This window comes from Panulirus ornatus, chromosome 1 (assembly GCF_036320965.1).
Source record: "Panulirus ornatus isolate Po-2019 chromosome 1, ASM3632096v1, whole genome shotgun sequence".
Taxonomy (NCBI): domain Eukaryota; kingdom Metazoa; phylum Arthropoda; class Malacostraca; order Decapoda; family Palinuridae; genus Panulirus; species Panulirus ornatus.
In genome coordinates this window covers 80,847,531-80,866,961 of record NC_092224.1, presented here as the reverse complement: position 1 = coordinate 80,866,961, position 19,431 = coordinate 80,847,531, and the positions used below count along the sequence as shown (strand labels likewise).

The 19,431-nt window shown below is 40.6% G+C and overlaps 1 protein-coding gene across 8 annotated transcripts in view; it reads right to left on the bottom strand.

Annotated features, from left to right (window-relative positions):
- LOC139750180 (protein ABHD18) overlaps nt 1-19,431 on the bottom strand; it is a 429,672-nt gene that overhangs the window by 381,272 nt on the left and 28,969 nt on the right. For 5 of the 8 annotated variants that reach the window (XR_011713095.1, XR_011713094.1, XR_011713097.1 and 2 more), the window contains exons 6-8: nt 14,267-14,356; nt 13,775-13,864; nt 2,949-3,053 (exon numbers count right to left, since the gene is read on the bottom strand). Coding sequence is in view for 3 of the 8 variants with exons in the window: in XM_071664581.1 (XP_071520682.1) it covers nt 2,949-3,053; nt 13,775-13,864; nt 14,267-14,356 (285 nt within the window). In the remaining 5 variants the exon portion in view is untranslated. The remainder of the gene's footprint in view (nt 1-2,948; nt 3,054-13,774; nt 13,865-14,266; nt 14,357-19,431) is intronic. The other 3 variants (XR_011713098.1, XM_071664615.1, XR_011713099.1) reach the window with 2 other exon arrangements.

The following is a 19,431-nucleotide window of genomic DNA, read 5'->3' as shown; positions in this document are numbered from 1 at the left end:
TCCCCTATACATATATAAACTTCCCTTCCCTCCTCACTCCGTAATTCTTTATTTCACACTAAACATACACCCTCTTTTATTTTGGAACTGTGCAGCATACTGGAAAGGGGAAGCAGAAACCTGTTAAACTAAACATTGAAAAAATGCAATCTCTACCTGGGTCTCTTTCTATGTCTTACTCATTTCCCACTATGGTGTTTCAAAATACAGCACTATAATTCGCCCTTTCAATAACATAAACAAGTTGGAAATAACCATATCCTCTGGTCCTTCCTGTATACCCCATAAAATGAACATGACAAAATATGATTCTCAAATGCTGGAGCATGTTGTTTAGGTGCCAAAATTATTTTGTGAGCAGATATTTCATATCTACATATCATATTTGCTCCAGTAAGGAGTAGTGTTCATTATCTTATGTAGTTCTTCCTCAACCTCTCCCATAGTCACAGTGGAAGGAAAAGCCTTCTGTCTTACCTGTTTTTCAATCCACCACAGTATGGCTGCCACTATCCCTGTACTACATGCATTACTTACCCACTGATCTGATGGCTTGTCTACATGCATTCCAGCCACAGGACCCATGGCAGTTTCTATGTGGAAACCAGCCACATGAGGATTGATTGTAATGATGCCTCCTTTCTTCCTCAAACAGTGAAACTGTGGAACTCTCTTCCATCCTCTGTCTTTCCCCTCTTTTATAACCACCTCACTTTTAAAAGTCTATAAACAATATACATCTGAGGAGCTCTAATTAATCTTAATATTCTTTTTCCCATGTTCTTTATTTTCCTTTTTGTACAAAATGGTCTTCAAAGCATGATTTCGTCTATACCATGTAAGCTACTGTTGAAAAATAATAAAAAAAGGATATATACATTCAAGGATAAAACTTTTAATGGGAAGTGTAAAGGATGATGGATTATATCACTAATATTCAAAAGCATGCTCAAACTACTCTCCTAACATATCAGGAAAAAAAAGGTTCTCACTACAGTACAAGACATTGTTTAAAGTCTAACAATGATAATTTTCTGTAAATGTAATGCCTTCCCTCTGTTTTTCAAAGAATCTATCAGATCATCAGTCTATCACAACCCCATAAAACTAATGCGACTTTTCACTTCAATAAGCCAGGCTCTTTTCTCCAAGTAAAAAGAGATGGCAAGCCTTTCCTTACTATGGTCTACTCAGCAGTGGTCACTGCATCATTTTACAGCTCTAATGGAGTTTAAAATGTGCATGCTGGAAGGTGTCATTCTGAACACTGGGAAAAAACACTAGAGATAATGGTTCCCCACTTACCATTTCTTTATGTAGTTTTACAGTCATCATTAGACTACATCAACAGAGTTGTTACCATTCTCAGATTCCCTTATTTCAGCTAAAACTGCCCATTTCTTAAAATCAAATCTAACTTTGAAACAAAATCCTAGCAGAATGGTTTCTTTTCTATCTAGTTCACACTCTCTTTTCTGTGGTCCATCCCTTCTCAATCCACCTTCCAATGTAGTAGGTAGTAGTTGGGAGGCAGCCAATGACCTGGGAGGTATAATACCAGTGCTACCTGCCTGGGTATCAGGAGGGTTAGAGACAGTTGCTTTGTGATCCAGCACTCCTCTGACCCAGGTAGCTGTCTTTTTCTTTCTCCCTCTCCTGGACAAGGACTACTGGCATTCTCTCTACAAATATACAATCCCTCCTTGTCATATATAACTCTTGACAACACTTAACTCACACAACTCATTCTTCATAAGTCTAGATTTTCCTAAGGTGAACACCATATGCTAGACCCTGCCTTTAGGCAAAATGGTAGGAGCAGTAGATAGATGCAGTAGGTTGGAGCATTTAGGCAGAAACATTAAGCAGAAGTAGGTAGAAGCATTAGGTAGTAGTAGTCAGCAGGAATATTAGGTAGGAGCCTCCACAAACACTGTTAGAATTGCCCTCGGCCAGTGGCCTGTTAAGGGTGAGGCAGTAAAGGCTAAGTAGCAGCTCTGGAGATAACTAGTAATGGAGACTCTATTGCCATGGCCAACCCCTTAAGGGAGTTCCAATTGGAACAGACATTAGAGAGAGAGACATTCTGACCAACCTGTTATCTATGATATATTCTACATGACCATATCAACCTGAAGGATTTTCAATCAAAAGCCTGTTGAACAATGTCTTTACCCCACAATCCTTCTCACAGGTCCAATTTTTCTATACATCCCTCTAATGTCAAATACACTACATAAGTTACCCATCTCTAATGCATATCTTACCTAACCTTACTAATATACATTTGAATTTTATATCCAAATATTAGCAGAACAAATACTCCTTTCTGCAAACTTCTTGTACATGCTAAGCTTAAGTTCTTTCATTTACAAGATCCTTCAGTCCAACTCTAATTTTTCTTTTTTGCATGACTATACATACTCTCAACTCCACTAAATCCTTACTGAATTTTATTCCTGAATATCTGGAAACATCCACAACTCCTACTTTTAGTGCATGCAAGCTGATAATAAATTCTGTTATCCCATCTCTATAAAAAATCAAAGTCTTACTTTTATTCGTTTTCACATCCACAAAAACAACAAATATAAACAAAGCTTCACTGACCACTCCATAATTATGAACAATATTACTCTGGATGTGACGAAAGGTCTGTCTACTCCTGCCAAATCAAGACAGAAAACTAAACTATGCTAAGACTTTCATCTCTAACCTCTTGAGGACAAAATCCCAAAAAGAAAAATCTACATAATATGAGGGACAACTTACCAAATTGTATCGTAAGATGTCCACTGTGTGGGAAACTAGCCCTAAGAAATCATTGCAAAGTACAGAGGTATGGACAGACAAGAAACTCCCCAAAAAGATGGACTGAGGGAAAAAGAGGATTATTAATACGACTTCTGTAACAAAGCAGAGCCCTGGATATAACTCTCTACACTTACCCCTTCAGGAGATTGAATCATGTTAAACAGTTCATCTCTGAATACTTCATTTGAGAAATACTGGTTCTTTAGCATCTCCCAGTTGATGGCTCCACTCATCACACCCTAAGAAACAAAGAAAATAATAACACCATTGTTTTGACTTTGTTGGTACAATTAAAGAGATAATATTTACAAACAAGAAAAGCTTTATTACCTGGCAATTGCTGAACCTAAGCAGTGGCAGATATGAGAGTATGCCAAATGCAAAAGCATTTCTCCTATAAGTCTTACTAGAAATGTTTCCCATCATATCTATATTCAAAAGCACTGTATTTCTGTACCAGCCTGTAAGAAACAGCAGATTCAGACAACTGTGAAGGTGGAAAAAACATATTATATACATCAAACTGCACTAAACATGACACTGGTGCACCTTTACATCATTTTAGTTTGAGCCATTCATAAACTATAAATTCTAGCTGCTCTAACTTGGGCTGTGCTTGGGTTTTTCACTTAGGAACTTCATTAATCAACTCTGATTCAGCAGAATACATTAAAAAGCAGTGAGAACAGGATCAAGCATGAGATACAAAAGTTACTAAAAAATACTTTTGTACTGCAAGACAATGAAACATATAAAGGGGCTTTCTGGTTAGTTAAAAGCAAATAATAATAAGGTATATACATATATGGTTCGGTAAACAAAGAGGTAGTGAAATTTTGTGGAAGATGAAAGCCGGCAAGGCAGCAGGTTTGGATGGTATTGCAGTGGAATTTATAAAGAAAGGGGGTGACTGTGTTGTTGACTGGTTGGTAAGGATATTTAATGTATGTATGGTTCATGGTGAGGTGCCTGAGGATTGGCTGAATGCATGCAAAGTGCCATTGTACAAAGGCAAAGGAGATAAAGGCGAGTGTTCAAATTATAGAGGTATAAGTTTGTTGAGTATTCCTGTGAAATTATATGGGAGGCTATTGATTGAGAGGGTAAAGGCATGTACAGAGCATCAGAATGGAGAAGAGCAGTATGGTTTCAGAAGTGGTAGAGGATGTGTGGATCAGGTCTTTGCTTTGAAGAAAGTATGTGAGAAATACTTAGAAAAAATAGATGGATTTGTAGGTAGCATTTATGGATCTGGAGAAGGCATATGATTGGGTTGATGGAAATGCTTTGTGGAAGGCATTAAGAGTATATGGAGTGGTAGGTAAGTTGCTAGAAGCAGTGGAAAGTTTATACCAAGGACGTAAGGTATGTGTACGAGTAGGAAGAGAGGAAAAGTGATTGGTTCCCAGTGAATGTCGCTTTGCGGCAGGGGTGCGTGATGTCTCCATGGATGTTTAATTTGTTTATGGATAGGGTGTTTAGGGAGGTATATGCAAGAGTTTTGGAGAAATGGGCAAGTATGCAGTCTGTTGTGGATGAGAGGGATCGGGAAGTGAGTCACTTGTTATTCACTGATGATACAGCACTTATGGCTGATTCAGGTGAGAAACTGCAGAAGTTGGTGACTGAGTTTTGTAAAGTGTGTGAAAGAAAAAAGCTGAGAGTAAATGTGAAAAGAGCCAAGTTATTAGGTTCAGTAGGGTTGAGGGACAAGTTAACTGGGATGTAAGTTTGAATGGAGAAAAACTGGAGGAAGTGAGGTGTTTTAGATGTCTGGGAGTGAATTTGGCAGTGGATGGAACCATGGAAGCAGAAGTGAGTCACAGGGTGGGGGAGGGGGCAATGGTTCTGGGACCATTGAAGAATGTGTTGAAGGGGAAATCATTATCTTGGGGAGCAAAAATGGGTATGTTTGAAGGAACAGTGGTTCCAACAATGTTATAAGGGTGAGAGGCATGGTATATAGATAGGGTTGTGAAGAGGAGGGTGGATGTGTTGGAAATGAGATGTTTGAGGAGAATATGTGGTGTGAGGTGGTTTGATCGAGTAAGTAATGCAAGGGTAAGAGAGATGTGTGGTAACAAAAAGAGTGTGGTTGAGAGAGCAGAAGAGGGTGTGTTGAAATGGTTTGGTCACACAGAGAGACTGAGTGAGAAAAGATTGACGAAGAGGATATATGCGTATGAGGTAGAGGGAATGAGGAGAAGTAAGAGACCAAACTGGAGGTGGAAGGATGAAGTGAAAAAGATTTTGAGCGATCAGGGCCTGAACATACAGGAGGGTGAAAGACGTGCAAGGAATAGAGTGAATTGGAACAATGTGGTATACAGGGTTTGGTGTACTGTCAGAGGATTGAACCAGGGCATGTGAAGCATCTGGGGTAAACCATGGAAAGTTTTGTGGGTCCTGGATATGGAAAGGGAGCTGTGGTTTCAGTGCATTACACGTGACAGCTAGAGACTGAGAGTGAACAAATGTGGCGTTTTTTGTCTTTTCCTAGCACTACCTCGCAGGGGAGAGGATGCTATTTTCATGTGTGGCGAGGTGGCGACAGGAATGGATGAAGGCAGCAAGTATGAATAGATACAAAAGTATATATGTATACGTTGAAATGTATAGGTATGTATGTGTGCATGTGTGGGAGTTTATGTACATACATGTGTATGTGGGTGGGTTAGGCCATTCTTTAGTCTGTTTCCTTGCGCTACCTCACTAATGCAGGAGACAGGGACTAAGTACAATAATAATAAGTATATATCCTTCCACCTCAAATTTGGTCTCCCGCTTCTTGTTCCCTCCACCTCTGACACACATATCCTCTTTGTCAATCTTTCCTAACTCATTCTCTCCATATATCCAAACCATTTCAACAAACCCTCTTCTGCTCTCTCAACCACACTTTTTATTACTACACATCTCTCTAACCCTTTCATTACTTACTCAATCAAACCATCTCACACCATATACTGTCCTCAAACATTTCATTTCCAACACATCCACCCTTCTCCGTACAACCCTATCTATAGCCCATGCCTCACAACCATATAACACAGTTGGAACCACGATTCCTTCAAACATACCCATTTTTCCTCTCCAAGATAACATTCTTGCCTTCCACAAATTCTTCAACGCTCCCAGAACTTTCGCCCCCTCCCCCACCATGTGACTCACTTCCGCTTCAATGGTCTATCTACTGCTAAGTCCACCCCAAGATATCTAAAACACTTCATTTCCTCCAATTTTCTCCATTCAAACTTACCTCTAAATTAACTTGTCCCTCGACCCTACTGAACCTAATAACCCTGCTCTTATTCACATTTACTCTCAACTTTCTCCTTTCACACACTTTACCAAACTCAGTCACCAACCTCTGCAGCTTTTCACCTGAATCAGCCGTCAGTGCTATATCATCAGCAAATAACAAATGACTCGCTTTCCAGTCCCTCTCATCCACAATGACTGCATACTCGCCCCTCTCTCCAAAACTCTTGCATTCACCTCCCTAACCTCCCCACCCATAAACAAAATAAACAACCATGGGGACATCACACACCCCTGCTGCAAACCGACATTCACTGGCAACCAATCACTCTCCTCTCTTCCTACTTGTAAACATGCCTTACAGTCTTGGTAAAAAATTTTCACTGCTTCTGGCAACTTACCTCCCATACACACCATATACTCTTAATACCTTCCACAAAGCATCTCTAACAACCCTATATATACCTTCTCCAGATCCATAAATGCTACATAAAAATTCATCTGTTTTTCCAAGTATTTCTCACATACATTCTTCAAAGCAAACGCCTGATCCACACATCCTCTACCACTTCTGAAAACATACTGCTCTTCTCTAATCTGATGCTCTATAAATGCCTTCATCCTCTTAATCAATAGCCTCCCATATAATTTCCTAGGAATACTCAAGAAACTTATGCCTCTGTAATTTGAATACTCATTTTTATCCCCTTTCCCTTTGCACAATGGCACTATGCATGCATTCCAATAATCCTCAGGCACTTCATCATGATCCATACATACAATGAATGTCCTAACCAACCAATCAAAAACACAATCACCCCCTTTTTTGATAAATTCTACTGCAATACCATCCAAACCCACCGCCTTGCCAGCTCTCATCTTCCGCAAAGCTTTCACTAACTCTTCTCTCTTTACCAAACCATTCTCCCTGACCCCTCTCACTTCGCACACCACCACAACCAAAACACCCTATATCTGCCAATCTATCATCAAACACATTCAACAAATCTTCAAAATACTCACTCCATCTCCTTCCCACTTCATCACTACTTGTTATTACCTTCCCATTTGCCCCCTTCACTGATGTTCCCATTTGTTCTCTTGTCTTAGGCACATTATTCACCTCCTTCCAAAACATCTTTTTACTCTCTCTAAAATTTAATGATACTCTCTCACCCTAAGTCTCATTTGCTCTCTTTTTCACCTGTTGCACCTTTCTCTTGACCTCCTGCCGCTTTCTCTTATACATCTCCCAGTCATTTGCACTACTTCCCTGCAAGAATCATCCAAATGCCTCTCTCTTCTCTTTCACTAACAACCTTACTTCTTCCTTCCACCACTCACTAACCTTTATAAACTGCCCACCTCCCACCTTTCTCATGCCACATGCATCTTTTGCGCAAGCCATCACTCCTTCCCTAAATACATCTCATTCCTCCCCCCACTCCCCTCACGTCATTTGCTCTCACCTGTTTCCCACAAGGAAGCATCAGGAAACAGACGAAGAATTGTCCATTCACCCATATACACATATATACACATAAATGCCCATACATGCACATATACATACATATACATATCAACATATACATATGTACATACACATACATATATACACATGTACATATTCATACTTGCTTGCCTTCATCCATTCCTATCACCACCTAGCCACACAGGAAATAGCGTCACTATCCCACGCTTCAGTGAGGTAGCGCAAGCCATCACTCCTTCCCTAAATACATCTCATTCCTCCCCCCACTCCCCTCACGTCATTTGCTCTCACCTGTTTCCCACAAGGAAGCATCAGGAAACAGACGAAGAATTGTCCATTCACCCATATACACATATATACACATAAATGCCCATACATGCACATATACATACATATACATATCAACATATACATATGTACATACACATACATATATACACATGTACATATTCATACTTGCTTGCCTTCATCCATTCCTATCACCACCTAGCCACACAGGAAATAGCGTCACTATCCCACGCTTCAGTGAGGTAGTGCCAGGAAAACAGAAGAAAAAGGCCATAATCATTTACACTCAGTCTCTAGCTGTTATGTGTAATGCACTGAAAGCACAGCTCGCTATCCACATCCACGCTCCAAAGACCTTTCAATGGTCTAATATATAAAAGATATATTTCTTTTTAATATACCTTGTTGCTGTCTCCCACGTTAGCGAGGTAGCACAAGGAAACAGATGAAAGAATGGCCCAACCCACCCATATACACATGTATATACATAAACGCCCACATATGCACATATACATACCTATACATTTCAATATATACATACATATACGTACACAGACATATACATATATACACATGTACATATTCATAGATGCTGCCTTTATCCAGTCCTGCCGCCACCCCGCGACACATGAAATGACACCCCCCTCCCCATGTGAGCACGCAAGGTAGCATTAGGAAAAAACAACAAAGGCCACATTCATTCACACTCAGTCTCTAGTTGTCATGTGTAATGCACCAAAACCACAGCTTCCTTTTCACATCCAGGCCCCACAAAACTTTCCATGGTTTACCCTAGACGCTTCACATGCCCTGGTTCAATCCACTGACAGCACGTCGACCCTGGTATACCACATCGTTCCAATTCACTCTATTCGATGCACGCCTTTCACCCTCCTGTATCTTCAGGCCCCGATCACTCAAAATCTTTTGGTCTTTGGTCTCCCATTTCTCCTCGTTCCCTCCACATCTGACACATATATCCTCTTTGTCAATCTTTCCTCACTCATTCTCCCCATATTTCCAAACCATTTCAATACATCCTCTTCTGCTCTTTCAACCACACACTTTTTATTACCACACATCTCTCTTATCCTTTCATCACTTACTCGATCAAACCAACTCACACCACATATTGTCCTCAAACATCTCATTTCAAACACATTCACCCTCCTAGCAACCATATAACATTGTAGGAAACACTAATCCTTCAAACAAATCCATTTTTGCTTTCCGAGATAATGTTCTCGCCTTCCATACATTCTTCAATGCTCCCAGAACCTTCGCCTCCTCCCCCACCCTGTGACTCACTTCCACTTCCATGGTTCCATCCGCTGCTAAATCCACTCCCAGATATCTAAAACATTTCAATTGCTCCAGTTTTTCTCCATTCATACTTACCTCCCAATTAACTTGTCCCTCAACCCTACTGTACCTAATAACCTTGCTCTTATTTACACCTACTCTCAGCTTTCTTCTTTCACACATCCACATCCAGGCCCCACACAACTTTCCATGGTTTACTCCAGAAACTTCACATGCCCTGGTTCAATCCACTGACAGCACATCGACCCCAGTATACTACATTGTTCCAATTCACTCTATTCCTTGCATGCCTTTCACCCTCCTGAATGTTCAGGTCCCGATCACTCAAAATCTTTTTCACTCCATCCTTCCACCTCTTTGTCAATCTTTCCTCACTCATTTTCTCCATGTGTCCAAACCATTTCAACTCACCCTCTTCTGCTCTCTCAACAACACTCTTTTTATCACCACACATCTCTCTTTCAGAAGTGGTAGAGGATGTGTGGATCAGGTGTTTGCTTTGAAGAATGTATGTGAGAAATACTTAGAAAAGCAAAGGGATTTGTATGTAGCATTTATGGATCTGGAGAAGGCATATGATAGAGTTGATAGAGATGCTCTGTGGAAGGTATTAAGAATATATGGTGTGGGAGGCAAGTTGTTAGAAGCAGTGAAAAGTTTTTATCGAGGATGTAAGGCATGTGTACGTGTAGGAAGAGAGGAAAGTGATTGGTTCTCAGTGAATGTAGGTTTGCGGCAGGGGTGTGTGATGTCTCCATGGTTGTTTAATTTGTTTATGGATGGGGTTGTAAAGGAGGTAAATGCAAGAGTCCTGGAAAGAGGGGCAAGTATGAAGTCTGTTGGGGATGAGAGAGCTTGGGAAGTGAGTCAATTGTTGTTCGCTGATGATACAGCGCTGGTGGCTGATTCATGTGAGAAACTGCAGAAGCTGGTGACTGAGTTTGGTAAAGTGTGTGGAAGAAGAAAGTTGAGAGTAAATGTGAATAAGAGCAAGGTTATTAGGTACAGTAGGGGTGAGGGTCAAGTCAATTGGGAGGTGAGTTTGAATGGAGAAAAACTGGAGGAAGTGAAGTGTTTTAGATATCTGGGAGTGGATCTGTCAGCGGATGGAACCATGGAAGCGGAAGTGGATCATAGGGTGGGGGAGGGGGCGAAAATTTTGGGAGCCTTGAAAAATGTGTGGAAGTCGAGAACATTATCTCGGAAAGCAAAAATGGGTATGTTTGAGGGAATAGTGGTACCAACAATGCTGTATGGTTGCGAGGCGTGGGCTATGGATAGAGATGTGCGCAGGAGGATGGATGTGCTGGAAATGAGATGTTTGAGGACAATGTGTGGTGTGAGGTGGTTTGAGCGAGTAAGTAACGTAAGGGTAAGAGAGATGTGTGGAAATAAAAAGAGCGTGGTTGAGAGAGCAGAAGAGGGTGTTTTGAAATGGTTTGGGCACATGGAGAGAATGAGTGAGGAGAGATTGACCAAGAGGATATATGTGTCGGAGGTGGAGGGAACGAGGAGAAGAGGGAGACCAAATTGGAGGTGGAAAGATGGAGTGAAAAAGATTTTGTGTGATCGGGGCCTGAACATGCAGGAGGGTGAAAGGAGGGCAAGAAATAGAGTGAATTGGAGTCATGTGGTATACAGGGGTTGACGTGCTGTCAGTGGATTGAAGCAAGGCATGTGAAGCGTCTGGGGTAAACCATGGAAAGCTGTGTAGGTATGTATATTTGCGTGTGTGGACGTGTGTATGTACATGTGTATGGGGGGGGGGGCCATTTCTTTCGTCTGTTTCCTTGCGCTACCTCGCAAACGCGGGAGACAGCGACAAAGTATAAAAAAAAAAAAAAAAAAAAAAAAAAAAAAAAAAAAAAACATCTCTCTTAACCTTTCGTCACTTACTCGATCAAACCACCTCGTACCACATATCATCCTCAAACATTTAATTTCCAACACAGCCAACCTCCTCCACACATCCCTATCTACAGCCCATGCCTTGCAATCATATAACATTGCTGGAACCACTATTCCTGCAAACATACCCATTGTTGCTCTCCAAGATAATGTTCTTGCCTTCCACACATTCTTCAACACTCCTAGAACTTTCGCCCCCTCCCCCACCCTATGACTCACTTCTGATTCCATGGTTCCACCCACTGCTAAGTCCACTCCCAGATATCTAAAACACTTCTCTTCCTCCAGTTTTTCTCCGTTCAAACTTACCTCCCAATTATCTTGTCCCTCAACCCTACTGAACCTAATTACCTTGCTCTTATTCACATTTACTCTCAGCTACCTTCTTTCACACACTTTACCAAACTTAGTCACCAACTTCTGCAGCTTATCACCCGAATCAGCCACCAGTGCTGTAACATCAGCGAAAAACAAGTGACTCACTTCCCAAGCGCCCTCTTATCCACAACAGACTGCACACTTGCCCCTCTCTCCAAAATTCTAGCATATGTATGTATATATAGTATCCCTGGGGATAATATATATATATCAAATTCCTAGATACGACATTTTGGCCCAACAGAAATCCAAGTACCTTCAGACATCTTCAACTGCCCTTGATTACACAAAAAATTCCAAACATCTGGAAACTTGCCAACATCATACCTATCCTGAAACCTTCCAAATTCCTAGTTCTCCTTTCTATAACTTCACCATATTACTCTGTGAAAATCTGATTAACAACAGGGTAAAGCAAATTATCCTGCTCTCATGGCTTCTGACCAAACTGCTCCATTATCACATCATAAATATAACATAATGCATCTTGGACGTCTCTGACCAGCCACCAACATCCTTCTGGACAGAATTAGTAGCCAAAGGCATCAACAAAGCATTTGACAATGTCCCATGTCATTTTCTCACACAAAGGACGTTTGAGCCAATCCAACACAAAAATTACAAATACTTGTTAGATAACTTCATAGCTGGCAGCCAAGCCAGAATTATTCACAAAAAATTTACCTCTAAAATTCTCAAATTGTACAATGAGAGCAGTTCCTTCTTCAATCCTCTTCAATCTCTTCCTACTCAACCTCCCTACACATCCCACAAACCACGGTGAGAAAGTACCCTTATAAGAAGATGACCTCACAATTTCATAAGAACAAACATTTAAAAAAACAAATATGCATCACTATATCAGGCAACCAGAATACTGGTTCACTCAAAACAAAATAGCTGTATCCCAAGAAAATTCCATAATCAACTTCTTAACTTCTAAAAGACATAAATACAGCCTCCAATCTCTCATAGCCATTATTTGATGGTCAACTTCTTCTACTTAGTATAACACCAGTTATACTGAGTAACATTTAACACAAATACGACATTTATTTCTCACATCATAAACATCAAAAAAAGTCCATTAAGAAACTAAACACCCTCAAAATATTTACTGGCACTTGCTTTGGCCAAGAAAAAAAAGCACCTCAGTATACTCTACAAACAATTCATCTATTCCACCCAAAATCACACCCTAACTGCCAAGTCATTTACCCTTTCAAAACCTACTTTAACAAGCTTAAAACCACACAATACAAAATACTCAGAACAAAATACTGTTGACTTTACAACCACAAACATTAAACACATGGAAAAAGAAGATAAATTTCTTCAAATACAATTCCACTTCAACATACTCACACCCAAGTCTGTATACATGTGCATGACCACCTCCATCCAAACCACTGTGTAACCAATCACCAACTCTAAAGCAGAAATAAGAAGTTCATCCCTGCTTCACACTTCACTTCACGAACTTATACCCACAAATACCCCCTTCTACCAGTAATTACAACAATGACAAAACAAATTTACTTTGTAATGACTCAACAAGCAGCAACTTTCTTTCTAACAACACAAACATCAACTCAACATAACACAAGACCTCTCATGTCCAAGATGCAATTTTCCCCAATGAGACTCTGACTCCTACTCCTTATCTGTTTGCTCTTATCCCACAAATACACACACCCAACACCACAATTCTTGACCTGTGATCCTACCCACTGAATGGAACTAGCTTCTTGAGTGCTGTAAGAGCACCAGAGCAGATGATCCTTGACAAGGTAAAGCACCATTCTTTTGCATGAATACTGAATACCTGTATGGGAAACATTTTGCTTATGAGCCTTACATGCCAATTAATGTCTAGTGCATCCCTTCACAAACACTTAAACATAAAAAACATATCAACTTACATATTCCTACATCTAAATTCTATCAAGGTGTACATATCATGCACAAACCTGTCAAAATGCACAAACATAACAAAATGCACAAACCTGTCAAAATGCACAAACATGTCAAAATGCACAAACCTGACAAACGCTGTACATCTGCCAGTGTTTACGTCCAAATGGATTAATGTAGTATGTTTACTATGATCACAAAGGTTTTCTTGGTCTGTGACTGCATCGAAATAATTCTTTACTCATAACCTTAAGAAACTCTCAGACAGTAAAGAAGTATACTTTACTACTTTTAAACTTGAATGGGCATACTGTCTGTAGCAACTACAAGGAAGATACTGTGTGCTAGCATCAACAAAATGAGAATAAGTACAAGGTTCTCCAACATGAGAGGTACCTGAGTGAAGCACTGAGAGGCCGTAGTCCATGACAGGCAAGGGACGATGGCAAGAGGTTTATGCCAGTTGGTTGCAGCTGCTGATGCCATCTGAGGGGTACCACCTGTCTGGTTACTTCCCAAACAACACATCTACCATCTTACCTCCCAGTACAGTTGATGAAATATTAAACAGTACTACTTAAGTACTTACACATTCACAAAAGAACACAATAAACTTCCTTATAGCCTTAAGAACTATGTGTATATGATTAGTGAAACCCTACAAATAACAGTTAAGAAGACACATGCTAATGAGGCAATGATTTTTCTATAGTTCATTTAAAAAAAAAGAATAATTTGTATGCAATATTAGAAAGAAGTCACAGTTACACCAATCAGTCTGAAGTGAACAATTTCCCTCATCAAACACCCAAATCATCTCAATGCATCAGAGATATGGTATAATCATTGCCTCATCAGTGATAACTGTACCCTATGAATATGACTAACCTGTGTAAACACTCCTGATGCTGTGCTCCAGGACAAGCAAGGAATCAATGGAAGAGGTTTGGGCCAATTAGTAGCTGCCAGGGATGCCATCTGGGAGAAGCAATTAGCACCAAAGTTTACAAATAACTGGGGCACAAATCAGAAATATGAACAAGCCAGCATCAGGAATGGTCTTGGACACTAATATGAAAAATGAATATTGTCATAAGCTAATCATGAAATTTTGTCAATATGTTCTATCTCTAAAACAGGTATACAACAAAAATCAGCATAAAATATCATCTACAAAAGTATTAAGAAAGGAATGAAATATAAACATAATGGATAAGATAAAACAACAAAGGAAATATGTTAAAAAGAGAGGTTGTAATACATTTGAACATAAAAGACAAAATAATTCAAAGTTTAAAGAGGATTCTTTGCAAACAACTCAATATCAATTATCAGTCATGACTTAATACATAAATGAATGTGCTTCTCTGTCATCAATAAAACCATCAATGTCTCAATCATATATTATAGGTATTTTCTTTTTTCTTTCTTTCAAACTATTCGCCATTTCCCGCATTAGCGAGGTAGCGTTAAGAACAGATGATTGGGCCTTTGAGGGACTACCCTCACCTGGCCCAATTCTCTGTTCCTTCTTTTGGAAAATTAAAAAAAAAAAAAAATGAGAGGGGAGGATTTCCAGCCCCCCGCTCCCTCCCCTTTTAGTCGCCTTCTACGACACGCAGGGAATACGTGGGAAGTATTCTTGCTAAAATACAAAATATGACCCCTATAAAATTATACCAGCCAAATAAAGCACAACCAATCATTCCTCAAGGGCAAATTTTCATTCAAAACTTCTCTTGAATTAGCCTATAGGAGTTTCCCCAAACAATCCTTGTCAGACATCTCTTAGAGCCCCAAGACCATCTGAGAAAACCATACCCCTGACATAAAATTGGACTAGCAGTGCATGAATGCCTTGGTGAAAATTTCCAGCAACTATCAACTTACCTTCTGAACCCAACACAACTAGCTCTTCATCATTCCACCTGAAATTTGCAGTCTAACATGAAGGATGAAGAAGCTTAATGGGTAATAAGACCCTAATCTCAGCATTTCTAACACTTTGTTAACCAGAGAATATGAATTATAATACCCTTACAAACTGCTGAGATACATTTCACTCAGACTTTTTTGCAAATACTTTAGTTGAAGCCTTCTGGTAGATAAGTCTTCAGAACACCATTCTAATTCAGTCAACCTATCAAAATACTATCCTTCTTTCCTACTGATATCCATTTATTCAGCATTTCAAATAAGTTCCTCTTTTCCTTTAAACAAATACCAATTCAAATATATTAACAACAGACAGATCCATCAAACTTTAACACCAAACTAACCACTAAGTCCCCCATTGGTCTGAATAAATCCCCTACCCCTACTCTCTTCACTTAAATATTTCACTTTCTGTGATCAGTGCAAGTGAAATATAATACTGAGATACACGAGCAACAAAGCTTAATGACAATTAGACTGCATAACCTGAGATATGTGAATGATTGAAGCATCTGGTGCAGTGTAGCATTATTTCATGTATAAATGGTGGCTGAAGCAACAGGTGAGCTGTGACATTTACATACACCTTACACCCTAGATAAAATCTCCTTATAACTTCTAGCGGCTTATCTCCCACACCATATATTCTTCAAATCTTCCACAAACAATCTCTATTAACCCTATCATATGCCTTCTCTAGATCATTAAATGCCACATATAAATCCATCTGTTTTTCAAAGTATTTCTCACATATTCTTCAATGCAAACACCTGGTCCACACATCCTCTACCACTTCTGAGAACACAGCAACCTCCACAGTCTGATGCTCTGTACATACCCTCACCCACTCAATCAGTATACTCTCATACAACTTACCAGTTATAAGTAACAAACTTCTATACCTTTATAGTTTGAACACTCGCCTTTACCCACCCTCCTCAGCACAGCCCTATCTATCGCCCATGCTCCACAACCATAGAACATTGTTGGAACTATCATTCCTTCAAACAAACCCATTTTTGCTCTCTGAGATAATGTTCTCACCTTCCACACATTCTTCACATGCAGGAGGGTGAAAGGCGGGCAAGGAATAGAGTGAATTGGATCGATGTGGTATACCAGGGTCGATGTGCTGTCAATGGATTGAATCAGGGCATGTGAAGCGTCTGGGGTAAACCATGGAAAGTTCTGTGGGGCCTGGATGTGGAAAGGGAGCTGTGGTTTCGGGCATTATTACATGACAGATAGAGACTGAGTGTGAACGAATGGGGCCTTTGTTGTCTTTTCCTAGCGCTACCTCGCACACATGAGGGGGGAGGGGGTGTTATTCCATGTGTGGCGAGGTGGCGATGGGAATAAATAAAGGCAGACAGTATGAATTATGTACATGTGTATATATGTATATGTCTGTGTGTGTATATATATGTGTACACTGAGATGTATAGGTATGTATATTTGCGTGTGTGGACGTGTATGTATATACATGTGCATGGGGGTGGGTTGGGTCATTTCTTTCATCTGTTTCCTTGCGCTACCTCACAAACGTGGGACACAGCGACAAAGCAAAATATAGAATAAAAAAAATAATATATATATATATACACACACGCGAAACAGAGACTTTTGGATGTTAATGTGCTGAGAGGTGTAACTGGAGGGATGTCTGATCATTATCTTGTGGAGGCTAAGGTGAAGATTTGTATGGGTTTTCAGAAAAGAAGAGTGAATGTTGGGGTGAAGAGGGTGGTGAGAGTAAGTGAGCTTGGGAAGGAGACTTGTGTGAGGAAGTACCAGGAGAGACTGAGTACAGAATGGAAAAAGGTGAGAACAATGGAAGTAAGGAGAGTGGGGGAGGAATGGGATGTATTTAGGGAATCAGTGATGGAGCGCGCAAAATATGCTTGTGGCATGAGAAGCGTGGGAGGTGGGTTGATTAGAAAGGGTAGTGAGTGATGGGATGAAGAAGTAAGATTATTAGTGAAAGAGAAGAGAGAGGCATTTGGACGATTTTTGCAGGGAAAAAATGAAATTGAGTGGGAGATGTATAAAAGAAAGAGACAGGAGGTCAAGAGAAAGGTGCAAGAGGTGAAAAAGAGGGCAAATGAGAGTTGGGGTGAGAGAGTATCATTAAATTTTAGGGAGAATAAAAAGATGTTCTGGAAGGAGGTAAATAAAGTGCATAAGACAAGGGAGCAAATGGGAACTTCAGTGAAGGGCGCTAATGGGGAGGTGATAACAAGTAGTGGTGATGTGAGAAGGAGATGGAGTGAGTATTTTGAGGGTTTGTTGAATGTGTTTGATGATAGAGTGGCAGATATAGGGTGTTTTGGTCGAGGTGGTGTGCAAAGTGAGAGGGTTAGGGAAAATGATTTGGTAAACAGAGAAGAGGTAGTAAAAGCTTTGCGGAAGATGAAAGCTGGCAAGGCAGCAGGTTTGGATGGTATTGCAGTGGAATCTATTAAAAAAGGGGGTGACTGCATTGTTGACTGGTTGGTAAGGTTATTCAATGTATGTATGACTCATGGTGAGGTGCCTGAGGATTGGCGGAATGCGTGCATAGTGCCATTGTACAAAGGCAAAGGGGATAAGAGTGAGTGCTCAAATTACAGAGGTATAAGTTTGTTGAGTATTCCTGGTAAATTATATGGGAGGGTATTGATTGAGAGGGTGAAGGCATGTACAGAGCATCAGATTGGGGAAGAGCAGTGTGGTTTCAGAAGTGGTAGAGGATGTGTGGATCAGGTGTTTGCTTTGAAGAATGTATGTGAGAAATACTTAGAAAAGCAAATGGATTTGTATGTAGCATTTATGAATCTGGAGAAGGCATATGATAGAGTTGATAGAGATGCTCTGTGGAAGGTATTAAGGATATATGGTGTGGGAGGCAAGTTGTTAGAAGCAGTGAAAAGTTTTTATCGAGGATGTAAGGCATGTGTACGTGTAGGAAGAGAGGAAAGTGATTGGTTCTCAGTGAATGTAGGTTTGCGGCAGGGGTGTGTGATGTCTCTATGGTTGTTTAATTTGTTTATGGATGGGGTTGTTAGGGAGGTGAATGCAAGAGTTTTGGAAAGAGGGGCAAGTATGAAGTCTGTTGTGGATGAGAGAGAAGTGAGTCAGTTGTTGTTCGCTGATGATACAGCACTGGTGGCTGATTCATGTGAGAAACTGCAGAAGCTGGTGACTGAGTTTGGTAAAGTGTGTGAAAGAAGAAAGTTAAGAGTAAATGTGAATAAGAGCAAGGTTATTAGGTACAGTAGGGTTGAGGGTCAAGTCAATTGGGAGGTAAGTTTGAATGGAGAAAAACTGGAGGAAGTAAAGTGTTTCAGATATCTGGGAGTGGATCTGGCAGCAGATGGAACCATGGAAGCGGAAGTGAATCATAGGGTGGGGGAGGGGGCGAAAATCCTGGGAGCCTTGAAGAATGTGTGGAAGTCGAGAACATTATCTCGGAAAGCAAAAATGGGTATGATTGAAGGAATAGTGGTTCCAACAATGCTGTATGGTTGCGAGGCGTGGGCTATGGATAGAGCTGTGCACAGGAGGGTGGAAGCGCTGGAAATGAGATGTTTGAGGACAATGTGTGGTGTGAGGTGGTTTGATCGAGTAAGTAATGTAAGGGTAAGAGAGATGTGTGGAAATAAAAAGAGCGTGGTTGAGAGAGCAGAAGAGGGTGTTTTGAAATGGTTTGGGAACATGGAGAGAATGAGTGAGAAAAGATTGACCAAGAGGATATATGTGTCAGAGGTGGAGGGAACGAGGAGAAGTGGGAGACCAAATTGGAGGTGGAAAGATGGAGTGAAAAAGATTTTGAGTGATCGGGGCCTGAACATGCAGGAGGGTGAAAGGCGGGCAAGGAATAGAGTGAATTGGATCAATGTGGTATACCAGGGTTGACGTGCTGTCAGTGGATTGATTCAGGGCATGTGAAGCGTCTGGGGTAAACCATGGAAAGTTCTGTGGGGCCTGGATGTGGAAAGGGAGCTGGTTTCGGGCATTATTGCATGACAGCTAGAGACTGAGTGTGAATGAATGGGGCCTTTGCTGTCTTTTCCTAGCGCTACCTTGCACACATGAGGGGGGAGGGGGATGGTATTCCATGTGTGGCGAGGTGGCGCTGG